The sequence below is a fragment of the Hippopotamus amphibius genome, chromosome 1 (genome assembly GCF_030028045.1).
Source record: "Hippopotamus amphibius kiboko isolate mHipAmp2 chromosome 1, mHipAmp2.hap2, whole genome shotgun sequence".
Lineage (NCBI taxonomy): Eukaryota > Metazoa > Chordata > Mammalia > Artiodactyla > Hippopotamidae > Hippopotamus > Hippopotamus amphibius.
The window spans coordinates 9,686,674-9,705,089 of record NC_080186.1 but is presented as its reverse complement, the minus strand read 5'-3'; the positions used below and the strand labels follow the sequence as shown (position 1 = coordinate 9,705,089).

At 42.6% G+C, this 18,416-nt stretch overlaps 1 protein-coding gene across 1 annotated transcript; it reads right to left on the bottom strand.

The window, feature by feature from the left end:
- Positions 1–532: 532 nt before the first annotated feature.
- On the bottom strand, positions 533–18,176 carry AADACL3 (arylacetamide deacetylase like 3). The gene is given in 5 exon segments (XM_057696570.1): positions 533–940; positions 942–1,308; positions 13,861–13,924; positions 15,375–15,588; positions 18,006–18,176. Coding segments are annotated over 5 exon segments (1,224 nt in total).
- Positions 18,177–18,416: the final 240 nt, after the last annotated feature.

The window sequence follows — 18,416 nt, the reverse complement described above, 5'->3', positions numbered from 1 at the left end:
GGAAAATGTTACCATGTACCCAGAAGAGGAGGGTAAAACCCAGTTTCTCCACCTCCACCTAGCACTAGGACATCAGAGCTCTACCCTCTGAGCCAGATTGGAAGAAGCCCATGAAACTGTCATGATGCTCCTGGGTTATTCCAAGCCCCAGCCAGGTAGACACTTCTGTTGCCCACAGCCTGGATCAGCCTGGGAAGCCTGAACTCTCCCTCAGGGAAGCTATGTGCAGTCTTCTTTACATGCTCATTCACCCTTGCAAATGGTCACTGAAGAATATCAGCTCAATTCTTCCCAAAAGTGATCATGGACAGAGCCCCACCCTCCCCCCAAACCTGTCTCTTCCACTGCTCTCCTATTAGATATCAGAAACATGCATTCTAGGATTCTAGAACCTAGAGCAAGAGGAGATGGCAACCTCGACACTCTCCCCAGCCCTACTCAGCATCACCTACGTAAACAACAGGGACCCCCGATGGGAACCAGATGAGGGCAGAATCCACACTCTTGCAACTGCAACAGGAAGGAAAGATGGTTACAACTCTATCATAAAATGGACCACAGCATTCATAATCCTCGTGGAGCAGGGGAAGTACAAGCAGCCCATGTCAAGGGTGATCAACACCCTGTGAAAACCATCCGCCATATGGTGCCAAGTCACTGGGACTCCCAGGTCCTCCAGCCTCTTCTTATACAACAGCGAATGGTCCCGGAGAATATCATACTCACAGCTCACGATGCAAGCTTCGGGGAGCCGAGACACTACTTCATCGTCTGCAATCAGGGGCGAGGTCATCAAATCTAGAATGATGTTTGTCTCCAGATAGGCAGCCTCATTCAGGGGTTCACGGGGCGTTGGCAGGTAGCCTCTCTTCTTAAACTTCTCTGGGATGTTTTCTGCACCCAACCACTTTCTGTACTTTTCCCAGACTTCAGCAGGCAATTTGGGTGCCTTTCAATACGGTGCTCTTCCAGGAGGGGCTGATGTCCAGGTAAGCACACCAACAGTAGAAGAACATATTCCGGCTGAGCAGTGGAACATTCTTGTTCTGCTGATAGGAAGGGGGCTGGAAATCCAGGGCTTGGACAGCAGGGTAGATCAGGATCTGGGCACGGATCTTGGGGAGATCGGAACTGTCCACAAGGTTTTGATAAACTATCATTGCCAGGCCCCCACCCACACTGTCACCACAGACCACAACCTGGGCTGGATCCACCCCATATGTACTCAAGGACTTCAAGAAGTGGTTGGTAGCCACTATGCAGTCTCTTACTATCACCGGAAACCTATGCAGGGGCATCTGGCGGTATCTGAAAAGGAAGTAAGGAGCACAGTTTACGCTCACCAACCCCACAGAGCCAAAAGCTCCTGTCTAACATCCTTCACGCCAGATTTCTCCCATTAACTTCCTTTTCTGAAGCCTGAGCAGGTGAAGTTAAGGTAGAAAGCTTAAATGAGGTGACAGACATAAAGACGTCAGTGCCAGGCACTCAGGCTCAGAAAGCGCTAGCTGCTATTCCCACTGTCTCAATGCCAACTAGGGGGACAGTCTGTGACCACAAGAGCCCTGTCAGTCATCCACCTATTCCTCGAGAACTTAGCTATTGCTGACATGATCCCAGGCTTTCTTATTGATTGATTGATTGATTGATTGATTGGCTGCATTGGATCTTCATTGCTGCACACGGGCTTTCTCTAGTTGCAGTGAGTGGGGGCTACTCTTCATTGTGGTGCATGGGCTTCTCATTGCTGTGGCTTCTCCTGCTGCAGAGCACTGGCTCTAGGCATGCGGGTTTCAATAGTTGTGGCAAACAGGCTCAATAGTTGCAGCTCATGGGCTCTAGAGCACAGGGTCATTAGTTGTGGCTCATGGACTTAGTTGCTCTGCAGCATGTGGGATCTTCCTGGACCAGAGATCAAACCCGTGTCCCCTGCATTGGCAGGCAGATTCTTAACTGCTGTGCCACCAGGGAAGCATCCCCAGCTTTCTGAACCTACCTGGTGGTGCTTCCCAGACTCACACCTGTTTTTCTTCTTTTTTTTTCTTTGCTGCTGTGCTCGGTGAGCAGGGGCTACTCTTTGTTGTGGTGCTTGAGCTTCTCAGTGCAGTAGCTTCTGTTGTTGCACAGCACAGGCTCTAGGCTCTTGGGCTTCAGTAGTTGCAGCACACGGGCTCAGCAGTTGTGGCACATGGGATTAGTTGCTCCACAGCATGTGGGATCTTCTTGGACCAGGGATCGAACCCTTGTCCCCTGCATTGGTAGGCAAATTCTTAACCACTGCACCATCAGGGAAGTTCCTGTTTTTATTCTTTTATAAGACTTGCTTGGGTATAGGTTCTAAGTAATCCTGCCATGCTCCCAAGTTTTGTGGGAGGATCTTGAAGACTTAAAGGCCAGAGGGGCCAGCAGCTAACATACAGTTCCCCCAGATCAGTGATGCCCACTCCAGACCATGGCTTGATGTTCAGGTGGCTGCCATGCAGCTACGCCAGCTTGGCAGTGCTAGACAGTCTCATCTTTCAAGAGATTCCAGATATCTGGGGTTGGCAAGAAATTTCACCATTTTGAATGCTGGCCTTACATTTTTTTTTTAAGCTCATTATTGGAATATAATTGCTTTACACTCTTGTACCAGTTTTTGAGGTACACCAAAGTGAATCAGCTGTATTTATACATATATCCCCATATCCCTTCCCTCCCACTACTCCATCCCACACTCCATGTCCTGGCTCTCTAAGGCATCACACATCATCAAGTTGATCTCCCTTTGTTATGCAGCAACTTCCCACTAGCTATCTATTTTACAGTTGGTAGTGTATATATGTCTATGCTACTCTTTCACTTCGTCCCAGCTTCCCCTTCACCCCCCGTCCCCCAACCCCGTGTCCTCAATTCTGTTCTCTACATCTGCATCTTTATTCTTGCCCGGTCACTGGGTTCTTCAGTATCATTTTTTTAGATTCCATATATATGAGTTAACATACAATATTTGTTTTTCTCTTTCTGGCTTACTTCACTCTGTATGACAGACTCTAGGTCTATCCACCTCATTACATATAGCTCAATTTCATTCCTTTTTATGGCTGAGTAATATTCCATTGTATATATGTGCTACATCTTCTTTATCCATTCATCTGTTGATAGGCATTTAGGTTGCTTCCATATCCTGGCTATTGTAAATAGTGCTGCAATAAACATTATGGTGCATGTTTCTTTTTGGATTGTGGTTTTCTCTGGGTATATGCCCAGTAGTGGGATTACTGGATCGCATGCTGGTTCTATTTTCAGTTTTTTAAGGAACCTCCAAATTGTTTTCCATAGTGGCTGTACCAACTTACATTCCCACCAACAGTGCAGGAGAGTTCCCTTTTCTCCACATCCTCTCCAACAGTTATTGTTTCTAGATGTTTTGATGATGGCCATTCTGATTGGTGTGAGATGATACCTCATTGTGGCTTTGACTTGCATTTCTCTGATGATTAGTTATGTTGAGCATTTTTTCATGTGTTTGTTGGCCATCTGTATGTCTTCTTTGGAGAAATGTCTATTGAGGTCTTCCGCACATTTGTGGATTGGGTTATTTGCTTTTTTTGTATTAAGCTGCATGAGCTGCTTGTATATTTTGGAGATTAATCCTTTGTCTGGAGAGAAAAAGATGGCGGTGAAGTAGAGAGACGTGGAGTGCATCCCTCTCCACAGATGCATTGGGAATGCACGGAAGGACGCAGTCATTCCCACAGAGAACCAGCTGAACACCAGCAGACGGCCTCGGGCACCAGAAAGGGCTGCGGGGAGCCCGAGATAGCCGGTAGGGAGACATCTACGAGGGCTCAAAGAGGGTGAAGCGGCGGAGCTGTGGCAGACGGGAGGGAGTGAGAAACATACGGAGGGGCCGCAGCGCAGCTCAGCGTTCCCGGACCCAGACATCGATCCGCGGCTGAACGGAGGGTCCAGGAGCGGGAGCGTGGGAACCGGAGAGCTGGTTCAGGGGGAGAAACATTGTTGCCGGTAGGGTGACGGACCGAGAGGACAGGAGGGAGGAGGTCCACGGAGAGGAGTGCCGGTCCCTGAGAGCTGCCCGGCCATGATGGCGGCTGGAGGCTGCAGGCTCCCGGGCGGGGGGGAGGAGCCGCGGGCGTAGCCTCTCCTCTCTTTCGGCACCTCGGCAACAGGCAGTGGAGAGACGCCCTGCGGGCCACCTAAGGAGCTCGGGGATAACAAGCACCCTCAGGCACTCGGGCGGGACTAGATTAAAACTCCTTGCAACGCCAGCAGCAGGGAGGCTGCCGAGAAAAAAAAAAAAAAAAAAAACCAGCATCAAAAAGAAAAAACCCCAAGAGAGGCCCAACTCTAAGACTTTCGGTGTACGCCTGAGCCACCAGCGTCCCGCTGCAACAGGCACCTCCAAGCCTGACTGAAACATCAGTGCACCACTGCTCACTCACTCCCAGGAGAAGGAGCCACTATTGTACCCTCTCCCTCCCCACACACCAAGGCTTACAGACGAACAATAAAGGAACCTCTGCTGGTCACAGAATAACGCAAAAAAAAAAAAAAAAAAAAAAACCCAAGGCAAGGAGAAGGACACTTACAGCTGAGACGCTAAGGAAACAGAAACAGTAGTATCAATACCTATTGAACTGGTCCATTCCGGGATCAGTTCTGGATTTTTTTTTTTTTTCCTTTTCTTTCTCTCTCTTTTTTTTTTTTTTTTTTTTTTTTTTTTTTTTTTTGATTTACTAAATACGATCTTAGCCTTAAGGGATCTACAAGTTTTACAACATAATTTTTTAAGGATATTTTTTATTCTTTTTTTTTTTTTTTTTTTTACCTTTTTATATACTTCTATATCTAGCTAAGTTTTTGGTAGTACGGAGAAAATATCTTTCATACTTTCCTTTCATCCCTTTCTTTTATACACTTCTATTCCTTTCTTTTTCTTTGCATATTTCCAACCACATTACGCTCTTCTGTTCCCCTTTCTTCCAGCCATTTTAAGTGTATTTTATATTAACATACTTATAAGCAACACTATTGGTCTGCTCAGACTCCTTGCTCTATTCTCCAGATGATGCACTGCCTTGGTATTAATATTAGGTTTTTGTCTTTATCTTAGTTCTTAGTACAGTTGTCTAATTACATTCTGAGAATCTCCATTCTCTCTGGTGGTACTCCAGCTCATTTCTATATTTGATCCTAGCTTACAAAATCTCCCTGGATTGATGTTTGTATGTGTCGGGTGTTATTTGTTGTTTGTTTGCTTTTGCTTTTGTCTCTGATTTGTTCTGTTTCAGTTGTCAATTTCTGCTGGGTTTCTCTTTGAATATCTGATAGCACACTGGGGTTCTGTCAGGTCTTTCTAGAGCCTTATGTCCTAACGGATTCAATAATTGTGTGTCTTATACATGTATGTGTTTCCTAGACTGAATATTCATTTAATCCAATACTTGGACATTAGTCTGAGGCTTGGACAGTCTTCTATAAACACCTCTATCACCAGGACAAGCAACCCCAAAAGCTTGGACAACCATGAGGAAACAAAGAAACCCCATGCAGGCAAAGGAGCAGGAAAAAAACCCACAAGACCAAATAAATGAGGAGGAAATAGGAAAAATGCCTGAAAAAGAATTTAGACTAATGATAGTTAAAATGATACAAAATCTCGATAACAAAATAGAGAAAGTACAAGAAACAGTTCATAAGAACTCAGAAAAACAAACAGCAATGGATAACAAAATAACTGAAATTAAAAATACTCTAGATGCTATAACCAGCAGAATGACTGAGGCAGAAGAACGAATAAGTGAGTTGGAAGATAGAATGGAAGAAATAAATGCCACAGAGCAGGAAAAAGAAAAAAAAATAAAAAGACTAGAAGACAGCCTCAGAGACCTCAGTGATAACCTTAAACGTACCAACATTCGAATTATAGGCATCCCAGAAGAAGAAGAAAACAAGAAAGGGTCTGAGAAAATCTTTGAAGAGGTTCTAGTGGAAAACTTCCCCAACATGGGAAAGGAAATAATGAACCAAGTCCAAGAAGCACAGAGAGTCCCATACAGAATAAACCCAAGGAGAAATACACCAAGACACATATTAATCAAACTAACGACAATTAAACACAAAGAAAAAATATTAAAAGCAGCAAGAGAAAAGCAACAAACAACATATAAGAGAAAACCCATCAGGATAACAGCTGACCTTTCTACAGAAACTCTGCAGGCCAGAAGGGAATGGCAGGATATACTGAAAGTCCTGAAAGAGAGAAACCTACAGCCAAGAATACTCTACCCAGCAAGAATCTCATTCAGATTTGAGGGAGAAATCAAAAGCTTTCCAGACAAGCAAAAGTTAAGAGAATTCAGCACCACCCAACCAGCCTTACAACAAGTGCTAAAGGAACTTCTCTAAGTAGGAAACACAAGGAAAGGAAAACACCTACAAATACAAACCCAAAACAATTAAGAAAATGGTAATTGGAACACACATGTCAATAATCACTTTAAATGTAAATGGATTAAATGCTCCAACCAAAAGACACAGACTGGCTGAATGGATACAAAAACAAGACCCTTCTATATGCTGCCTACAAGAAACCCACTTCAGACTAAGGGATACATATAGACTGAAAGTGAAGGGTTGGAAAAAGATATTCCATGCAAATGGAAGTCAAAAGAAAGCTGGAGTAGCAATACTCATATCAGACAAATTAGACCTGAAAGTAAAGACTATTAAAAGAGACAAGGAAGGGCACTACATAATGATCAAGGGATCCATCCAAGAAGAACATATCACAATGGTAAATATCTATGCCCCCAATATAGGAGCACCTCAATACATAAGGCAAATGCTAACAGCTATAAAAGGGGACATCGACAGTAACACAATAATAGTGGGAGACTTGAACACCCCACTTACATCAATGGACAGATCATCCAAACAGAAAATAAATAAAGACACACAAGCTTTAAATGACACATTAGAGCATCTTGACTTAATTGATGTTTATAGGACATTCCATCCAAAAACGACAGACTACACTTTCTTCTCAAGTGCACATGGAACATTTTCCAGGATAGATCACATCTTGGGTCACAAATCAAACCTCAGCAAATTCAAGAAAATTGAAATCATATCAAGCATCTTCTCAGACCACAATGCCATGAGACTAGATATCAATTACAGGAAAAAAACTGCAAAAAATACAAACACATGGAGGCTAAACAGTTCACTCCTAAACAACCAAGGAATCACTAAAGAAATCAAAGAGGAAATCAAAAAATATCTAGAAACAAATGACAACAAAAACACAACAACCCAAAACCTATGGGACACAGCAAAAGCAGTTCTAAGAGGGAAGTTTATAGCAATACAGTCCTACCTTAAGAAACAAGAAAATGATCGAATAAACAACCTAACCTTACACCTCAAACAACTAGAGAAAGAAGAACAAAGAAACCCCAAAGGGAGCAGAAGGAAAGAAATCATAAATATTAGAGCAGAAATAAATGAAAAAGAAAGGAAAGAAACCATAAGAAAAATAAATAAAACTAAAAGCTGGTTCTTTGAGAAGATTAACAAAATTGATAAACCATTAGCCAGACTCATCAAGAAAAAAAGGGAGAAGATGCAAATCAACAGAATTAGAAATGAAAAAGGAGAAGTCACAACGGACACCTCAGAAATACAAAAGATCATGAGAGACTACTACAAGCAACTATATGCCAATCAATTGGATAACCTGGAAGAAATGGATACATTCTTAGAAAAATACAATAATCCGAGACTGAACCAGGAAGAAATAGAAACCATGAACAGACCAATCACAAGTACAGAAATTGAGGCAGTGATTAAAAATCTCCGAACACACAAAAGCCCAGGACCAGATGGATTTACAGGCGAATTCTATCAATCATTTCGAGAAGAGTTAACACCTATCCTTCTCAAACTCTTCCAAAATATTGCAGAAGGCGGAGCACTCCCAAACTCATTCTACGAGGCTACCATCACCCTGATACCAAAACCAGGCAAAGATGTCACAAAGAAAGAAAACTACAGACCAATATCACTGATGAATATAGATGCAAAAATCCTCAACAAAATACTAGCTAACAGACTGCAACAGCACATTAAAAAAATCATACACCACGATCAAGTGGGGTTTATCCCTGGAATGCAAGGATTCTTCAATATATGCAAATCAATCAACGTGATACATCATATCAACAAATTGAAGGATAAAAACCATATGATCATTTCAATAGATGCAGAAAAAGCTTTTGACAAAGTTCAACATCCATTTATGATAAAAGCTCTCCAGAAAATGGGCATAGAAGGAAATTACCTCAACATAATAAAAGCCATATATGACAAACCAAAAGCCAACATTGTTCTCAATGGAGAAAAACTGGAAGAATTCCCTCTAAGAACAGGAACAAGACAAGGGTGTCCACTCTCACCACTGTTATTCAACATAGTTTTGGAAGTGTTAGCCACAGCAATCAGAGAAGAAAAAGAAATTAAAGGAATCCAAATTGGAAAAGAAGAAGTAAAATGGTCACTCTTTGCAGATGACATGATATTATATATAGAAAACCCTAAAGACTCTACCAGAAAACTGCTAGCACTAATCGATGAGTTTAGTAAAGTAGCAGGATACAAAATTAATGCACAGAAATCTCTTGCATTCCTATACACTAACAACGGAAGAGCAGAAAGAGAAATTAAGGAAACTCTCCCATTCACCATTGCAACAAAAAGAATCAAATACCTAGGAATAAACCTGCCTAAGGAGGCAAAAGATCTGTATGCAGAAAACTTTAAGACATTGATGAAAGAAATCAAAGATGACACAAACAGATGGAGGGACATACCATGTTCCTGGATTGGAAGAATCAACATCGTGAAAATGACTGTACGACCCAAAGCAATTTACAGATTCAATGCAATCCCTATCAAATTACCAATGGCATTTTTCACAGAACTAGAGCAAGAAATCTTACAATTTGTATGGAAACGCAAAAGACCCCGAATAGCCAAAGCAATCTTGAGAAGGAAAAATGGAATTGGTGGAATCAGGCTTCCTGACTTCAAACTATACTACAAGGCCACAGTGATCAAGACAGTATGGTACTGGCACAAAAATAGAAAGGAAGATCAATGGAATAGAATAGAGAACTCAGAAGTAAGCCCAAACACATATGGGTACCTTATCTTTGACAAAGGAGGCACGAGTATACAATGGAAAAAAGACAGCCTCTTCAAGAAGTGGTGCTGGGAAAATTGGACAGCAACATGTAAAAGAATGAAATTAGAACACTTCCTAACACCATACACAAAAATAAACTGCAAATGGATTAAAGACCTACATGTAAGGCCAGACACTATCAAACTCCTAGAGGAAAACATAGGCAGAACACTCTTTGACATACATCAAAGCAACATCCTTTTTGACCCACCTCCTAGAATCATGGAAATAAAATCAAGAATAAACGAATGGGACCTCATGAAACTTAAAAGCTTTTGCACAGCAAAAGAAACCATAAACAAGACTAAAAGGCAACCCTCAGAATGGGAAAAAATAATTGCCTATGAAACAACGGACAAAGGATTAACCTCCAAAATATACAAGCAGCTCATGCAGCTTCATACCAAAAAAGCAAATAACCCAATCCACAAATGGGCAGAAGACCTAAATAGACATTTCTCCAAAGAAGACATACAGATGGCCAACAAACACATGAAAAGATGCTCAACATCACTCATCATCAGAGAAATGCAAGTCAAAGCCACAATGAGGTATCACCTCACACCAATCAGAATGGCCATCATCACAAAGTCTGGAAACAACAAATGTTGGAGAGGGTGTGGAGAAAAGGGAACTCTCCTGCACTGTTGGTGGGACTGTAAGTTGGTACAGCCACTATGGAAAACAGTTTGGAGGTTCCTTAAAAAACTACAAATAGAACTACCATATGATCCAGTAATCCCACTCCTGGGCATATACCCAAAGAAAACCATAATCCCAAAAGAAACTTGTACCATAATGTTTATTGCAGCACTCTTTACAATAGCCAGGACATGGAAGCAACCTAAATGCCCATCAACAAATGAATGGATACAGAAGATGTGGCATATATATACAATGGAATATTACTCAGCTATAAAAAGGGATGAGATGGAGCTATATGTAATGAGGTGGATAGAACTACAATCTGTCATACAGAGTGAAGTAAGTCAGAAAGAGAAGGACAAATATTGTATGCTAACTCACATATACGGAATCTAAAAATGGTACTGATGAACTCAGTGACAAGAACAAGGAAGCAGATACAGAGAATGGACTGGAGAACTCGAGGTATGGGAGGGGGCGGGGGGTGAAGGGGAAACTGAGAAGAAGCGAGAGAGTAGCACAGACATATATATACTACCAACTGTAAAATAGTCAGTGGGAAGTTGTTGTATAACAAAGGGAGCCCAACTCAAGGATGGAAGATGCCTTAGAGGACCGGGGCAGGGAGGGTGGGGGGGACTCGAGGGGGGGGGCGTCAAGGAAGGGAGGGAATATGGGGATATGTGTATAAAAACAGTTGATTGAACCTGGTGTACCCCCAAAAATAAAAAAAAATAAAAAAATCCTTTGTCTGTTGCTTCATTGGCAAATATTTTCTCCCATTCTGAGGGTTGTCTTCTTGTCTTGTTTATGGTTTCTTTTGCTGTGCAAAAGCTTTTGTTTCATTAGGTCCCATTTGTTTATTCTTGATTTTATTTCCATGATTCTAGGAGGTGGGTCAAAAAGGATGTTGCTTGGATGTATGTCATAGAGTATTCTGCCTATGTTTTCCTCTAGGAGTTTTATAGTGTCTGGGCTTACATGTAGGTCTTTAATCCATTTGGAGTTCATTTTTGTGTATGGTGTTAGGAAATGTTCTAATTTCATTCTTTTACATGTTGCTGTCCAATTTTCCCAGCACCACTTCTTGAAGAGGCTGTCTTTTTTCCATTGTATATTCTTGCCTCCTTTGTCAAAGATAAGGTCCCCATATGTGCTTGGGTTTACCTCTGAGTTGTCTATTCTGCTCCATTAATCTTCCTTTCTATTTTTGTGCCAGTACCATACAGTCTTGATCACTGTGGCCTTGTAGTATAATTTGAGGTCAGGAAGCCTAATTCCACCAACTCCGTCTTTCCTTCTCAAGATTGCTTTGGCTATTCAGGGTCTTTTGCGTTTCCATACAAATCATAAGATTTCTTGTTCTAGTTCTGTGAAAAATGCCATTGGCAATTTGATAGGGATTGCATTGAATCTGTAAATTGCTTTGGGTAGTACAGTCATTTTCACAATGTAGATTCTTCCAATCCAAGTACATGGTATGTCTCTCCATCTGTTTGTATCATCTTTGATTTCTTTCATCAGTGTCTTAGAGTTTTCTGCATACAGGTCTTTTGCCTCCTTAGGCAGGTTTATTCCTAGGTATTTTATTCTTTGTGTTGCAGTGGTAAATGGGAGAGTTTTCTTAATTTCTCTTTCTGCTTTGTCATTGTTAGCGTATAGGAATGCAAGAGATTTCTGTGCATTAACTTTGTATCCTGCTACTTTGCTAAATTCATCGATTAGTGCTAGCAGTTTTCTGGTAGAGTCTTTAGGGTTTTCTATGTATAATATCATGTCATCTGCAAAGAGTGACCATTTTACTTCTTCTTTTCCAATTTGGACTCCTTTTATTTCATTTCCTTCTCTGATTGCTGTGCCTAAAACTTCCACAACTATGTTGAATAATAATGGTGAGAGTGGGCACCCTTTTCTTGTTTCTGTTCTTAGCCAGAATGCTTTCAGTTTTTCACCATTTAGAACAATGTTGGCTATTGGTTTGTCATATATGGCTTTTATTATGTTGAGGTAATTTCCTTCTATGCCCATTTTCTGGAGAGTTTTTATCATAAATGGATATTGAACTTTGTCAAAAGCTTTTTCCTCATCTAATGAGATGATGATATGGTTTTTATCCTTCAACTTGTTGATATGATGTATCACATTGATTTGCATATATTGAAGAATCTTTGCATTCCAGGGATAAACTCCACTAGATCATGGTGTATGACCTTTTTAATATGCTGTTGGATTCTGTTAGCTAGTATTTTGTTGAGGATTTTTGCATCTATATTCATCAGTGATATTGGCCTGTCATTTTCTTTTTTGTGTGACATCTTTGCCTGGTTTTGGTATCAGGGTGATGGTGGCCTTGTAGAATGAGTTTGGGAGTGTTTCTCCTTCTAGTATATCTTGGAAGAGTTTGAGAAGGATAGGTGTTAGCTCTTCTCTAAATGTTTGATAGAATTCGCCTGTGAAGCCATCTGGCCCTGGGCTTTTGTTTGTTGGGAGATTGTTAATCACAGTCTCAATTTCCATGCTTGTGATTGGTCTGTTCACATTTTCTATTTCTTCCTGGTTCAGTCTTGGAAGATTGTCCTTTTCTAAGAATGTATCCATTTCTTCCAGGTTATCCAATTTATTGGCATATAGTTGCTTATAGTAGTCTCTCATGATATTTTGTATTTCTGCGGTGTCCGTTGTTACTTCTCCTTTTTCATTTCTAATTCTGTTGATTTGTGTCTTCTCCCTTTTTTTCCTTTTTTTTAATTTAATTTTTTTTTTTAAAAAGGAAATACTCTCTGGATACAATAAACTTCCTGCCGGCCATTTCTATTCTGATGTTCCCTGTTCTAAGCTACCCTAGGTTCATGCTAGGACAACAATGCTTTCAACTCCAAAACGCCTTCTCCCTTGAGTCATAAAATAACTTTCTTGCAGGGATTTGCTAGCATATTCTACTGATGATCTCTTGGTTCAGCACAACCAGGATGGTATGGTGTATAGAGGCCAAGAACCAGGTTAAGATTTCCATCCTACTGCAGAAATGACTTTGGAGCCAAGAATTGTAAAGTGAGGAATGTCTCCAGGTATCTCTCTCTTATCTAGGACTGACTCCTATAATTTTTACTTACTCCACTGTCTGTATCCCCACCAAGACATTGGCAGTGGATATTTCTTTATGGCATGTTGCATTTAAATGAAACTTCAGGAAGAACTTGATCAGGAGGAACCACCCTGGCCCTGGGTGATGATGCATCAGGCAGCAGGGCAGGAGGGTGAGCCCACACCACTATAGTGACCGTTTTTCATATGTGTCCCGTTTGCCTGATGTGGAAACTCCGTGAGGGACTGGCCCAGGCCTCCCCTGCCCCTTCGAGGTCCCAGGTTGTGTGGTGACTCTCCCATATTGTTTAGGAGAGAGAGTGGCTTTTTAATTTTTCCTTCTTCCTTTGGTGGCTCTCACCAGGGTGGACCTCCTTCTCTGGAGCATTTGGCAATGAGGCGGCAGTGTTTGAAGTTTTCCTGGTTACAGCACAGGGCACTGTGGGCATTTAGTGGAGGGAGGTGCTAAGTGTTCGGAATGTGCAGGGCTGTTCTGCTCAGTGAAGAGTGTTCCACCCAGACGTGCACCGGTTGTGAAGCTCTGTACCTGATCTGCTTCAGGAAGACCACCCACACTTGCCCCATCCAGTTTCCAGATGATGCAGTGCCCAAAAGCCATCCTTTAAACATAGCTAAGGGCCACTCACAAGAAGCAGTGCTCCATCTCTACCTCTCCCTTTCTCTCCCTTCCTCTCTCTCTTCCTTGCCCTCCTGCTCACTGGCTTCTCACAGCCCATCCCCTGATCCTGGTGTCCCTCCACCCCCAGCCTGCTGCAGATTCCTGCCTCCCTTTCCATCACTGCCCCAGTGCTCCTGGAATCGCAGCACCTCCCCATTCTCCCCAGCACCTCCCCATCCCCCCACCCTCCTCTCCCCTTACTCACCCAACTGCTAGAACCACTGAGTCACTCTCCTTGCACAAATGACAGCATAAGCCATGGTGAGTTTCTAGAAAATGAAAGAAAGGTTTGAAACATTCAAGCTAGGAAGGCTGCTGGGCTTCCTTTGCCAGCCATCCCCAGCTGCCCCTTCTCGCAGATAACCACAATGGACCGAGTGCCTGGGTTGACTCTAACAAGGTTTTGCAGACTGTCCTCTAGCTGTCAGTAGCCTTCCTCTCTACCTTCTCACTCTCTCTTCTCTGTGGCACTGTCTCAACAACTTTCTCTAAGACTTACCCCACCCCACCCCCAACCCCATCAATTCTACAATTCATTCACAGCATCTGAGAACCCATCTGGCCATGGAGCACAGTGGTTCAGTGGGTGAGCTCTAGATTTAGACCCTAGTTCAAATTCCAAATTTGCCTCCTTTTAGCTTGACCTGAAGTAGTAGGGGGCAAGTCCCTTCACCTCCCTGAGGCTTGATTTCCTCTTCTGTAAAATGGGGATAATGACAGTGATAGGGCTGTTGGGGGCTTAGATGAGATCATGTATATACACAGCTTCCACAATATCTGGCATGTAAATATTAATATTAACAAATATCAACCAATAAATATTGGCTATCATTATCATTGATAATGCAGACCAAATCAAAACCATGGTTGCATTAAATTTCTTATTCTCAAAGGCTACCCCAAAGGGACCCTGGCATTCCACAGATTAGAAAGCACTATATAAAGGTGTGCTTTTATTATTATTATTATTATCCCTAATTCACAGTGGAAAAAATTAAAACAATAACATGGTCTCAATTTTGCATTTTTTCCCTCATTAATTTTTCTCAACTCTTTGGTCCTCGTGTCTGTCTGTACCAGAATTTGTTTTAATCAATACCTATTATGAAACACAATTGTGTGTTTAATTTTTTTTTAATCCTTATTTCTAACTAAATAGAGGTGGTGGTCACACAACACTTGAATGTACTAAATGGCACTGAACTGTAGAGTTTGATGAATTTTATGTTACGTAAATTGTATACATATATACATATATACACACACACAGAGACATATATACACACACAGACACATACATAGATACATATACACATGCATATATATACCTATGTACTCCCTCTCTCTCTCCCTCTCTCTATAGAGAAAGAAATATAAGGAGATAGATAGATGATAGATAGATAGATAGATAGATAGATAGATAGATAGATGATAGATAGAGATAGATAGAGATGATAGATAGATAGATCAATAAATATATAAGGAGATTGTATATATATAATATCCTTACTTCCAGAAAGTGATCAGTGCATTCCATATCTTAGCCACCTGAATGAGCTGGGCCCTGCTAACTGTCCTGGTGTTCCCTGGTCATAATAATGGCTTTGAGACCCAGGGGAGATGACAGCAGTGCCACCTCCTCTGGAAGGTGGGTGTCCACCCATTTCTGCTCTGAGATGATCACTTTCCATGCAGGGGGTCTGAGGGAAGGGTTCTTACTCAAGCTCCCTACAATGCCCCCACCGCCGTGGTAGAACACGATGCCAGGCCTGGGGTTGCTTGAGGACGCCTTGGGCTGGTACAGCTTCACGGGGATCATCCCGTACCAGAGGTCCTTGACCACCACATCTGAATCCTTCTTTAGTGGCGCCAGATCGTGAATGAAACGGAGAAACTGCATAGAGCAGATTCTCATTTTCTCAAAAATCGTCCCCTGTTGGTGAGAGAAGAGGAAATGGGGCGGGGAGTGTTTCAGCGTGTGCCGAGGGCAGATGGACCACAGCCCTGCAAGTCCCCTGCTGTGCCCCCATCGCACCTGCAGAAAATCCACCCCCACCCAGGCCCACGCTGCAGCCAGCAACAGCCCCTCTCAATCCTCTCTCCCCAGACACCGGACACCCAGCCCCACAAACCAGGTTTCTGGCCACCCCTCAAGGGTCCCTCTAACCTGGAACACCTCCCACCTCAGCCTGAGTGTGGCGTCTCTTCCCAGGAAGGCCCTGGGGACCACCGCAGTCATCACGGCCATCCTGAGCATTTGCTGCTATTTTTAAGACATGATAACTGCATTGTGGTTATGTTTTTTTTTAAGAGTTGGGGGGGAACAGTTCTAATTTTGTAAAGATACCTACAGAAATATTTTTAGATAAAATAATATGATGCCTAGGATGCATTGGTGAGAAAATGGGAATGAGGGGAAATGTGGGCGCACAGATGAAATGAGATTGGCCAGGAGCTACTAATCACGAATGCTGTGGGTTCCGTGCCTGGGGCTTCTCCATATTACTCTGTCTCCTTTGGGTTATGTCTATAAGTTTGCATGATAAAAAAAAATTACACAAGTAATGTGGGCTCCCCATCCTCACCCCCAGCACTCTCTTTCCCATGGTTCCTCACTCCTTCTGTACCAAGGCCATTTTGGCTTTTAGTGAAGCTCATGGACCTTTTCACAGAATACTTTTGAATACATAAAATAAAATACATGGGATTCTTACATTTTACTGAAATATGGTTATCAAAATATTCGAGTAAATGCATGCTGTGATAATATACCTATGTGCTTCCTTATTTGCACACTAAATAGGAGATCTAGTGGCTGATCTAGTACTATCATAATTTCAAAGGAATGAAGCACATATGCAATTTTTTTGCAATCTCTGCAGTAGCTGTAATATGCTCTGAAAATATCCATGATTGCTCTCGGTGACAAAGTCGAGGATTCTGCTATCCCAGCGGTGGTTTGTCCTCTTCGTGCATAATGGAAGGAAATAATACTACATTTGCATTAGAGGTTAGTGAAAATGGGGCAATTTCCACTCCATCCAAATTCATGGACTCCTTGCACTCTGTTACCCTTGGGCATTTCTAGGAACCCCAGATTAAGAAGCCCTACTCTACTCTACTGCCCTGTTTTACTCTCCTCACAGCACTTGCCACTCTGTCATTTGGTTTATTTATAGTGAGTTTGCTTATTTATTGCTGCCTCCCCACCCCTCACTGCCACAAGTGTCCAAACTCCCTGCGGGCCGACTCTATCTGGGACTTTATTTCTCTCACCCATCACTGATCCTCAGAGCTAGAAAGGGAGGATGACACTTAGAAATTAAAAAACACAACTTTGTAGAAAAAAGCAAATCAAAAACTAGCAAGAAGGCTAATATTTATGGACAGCTTATTCTGTGCCAGGCATGTAAAGCCCACTCTGGACAGATTAACTCATTGCATCCCCACCAAATGCTATGAAGTTGGGTCTATTAGTTTCCCTGATTTTGCAGATGAGGACACTGAGTCTCTGTATTTGGAAACCTGGAGTGTAGACTATGAGAGTCAAGACCAGGAAAACCATAGGACTGAACCATCCCATCTTGTAAAAGCTGACCCTGCAGGTTAGAAAACTGGCCCCTGGGTTCTTCATCAAGGTCTGCAATGAGAACAGGTGCTTGCAATCACTTTTCATGAAGTAAGAGACTTAAGAAACGTATTTTCTATATTCAATTTCCAACAGCCCTCTGGAAAAGTACAGCAACTCCTTACAGGGAACATTTACCCCATCCTGACCATGATCTACTTACAAGTATTTGATTAAATTACATACCAGCAACAACAAGCAGTATCTGACTGTATTACAGAAACAGTTTTCCATCTCTCAAAAGCAACAAAATATTTTTCTAAAGAGTCACATTCTATAGTTTCCCTCCTCTGCACTAATTTTCTCCGCTGCTACATTTCTTTACTTTGTTGTTGGCTGGTTCTAGGGAGCAGGTAGGTATTAATGAGGTCCCTGTGAAGATTTTCCCTACCTTCACGGCTTCGCGCAGTGGTGGGTGCCGTGAAGAAAATAAAACAGGAGGCAGGGTGGAATTTCTCCGTTACCTGAGAAAATGAATCATTTTTTGAATGTGTGGCTCTTAGCCCAGTCCAGCTTGAGAAACACCAGGAAAAGTTTAAGAACCATCTTACCAAAAAAAAGAACCGTGTTTCCCAATGGAAATTATTGAGGTTTGATACTATGCTATCAGCCTCCACTGCCGCGATACAACTGTTAATTCACCTAGAAGGTTCTGGTGCATGTTTTTCCACCTCCCTCCTTAGTCCTCAGAAGGGGGGGAACAAAGAAAGCACAAAACTCACCCACGTCGTCAACAGCTGGGAGATGCAATGGCAGGCCCGCAGTTTCACGGGGTGGCCGATGGCTGCAGGGATCTCTGCAGTGAGGAAGTGGTGGCCGACGACCCACAGCCCGACCCCCACGGAGATCACACAGGCTGTGGCAAGGACCAGGAGCAGCAGTGACACCAACATCTTGCTGTTTCCACCACGGGAGAGGCCGAGAGGAGGCTGTGCTCAGGACAGGCTGTTTAGGACTCAGTTGGGAGCCAGGATACCTCCTCCACTTATTCATCACAACCTGCCCTCACCACCTCCCTGTGTTCTGCAGGCATTGGTCCAGCCAGGTGAGTCACAGACTCGGGTGAGGGCCTGGATCTAGGACAGGGCCCGTGCAGAGGAGAAAGTGACGCATGCAACATAGCACAGCTGGAA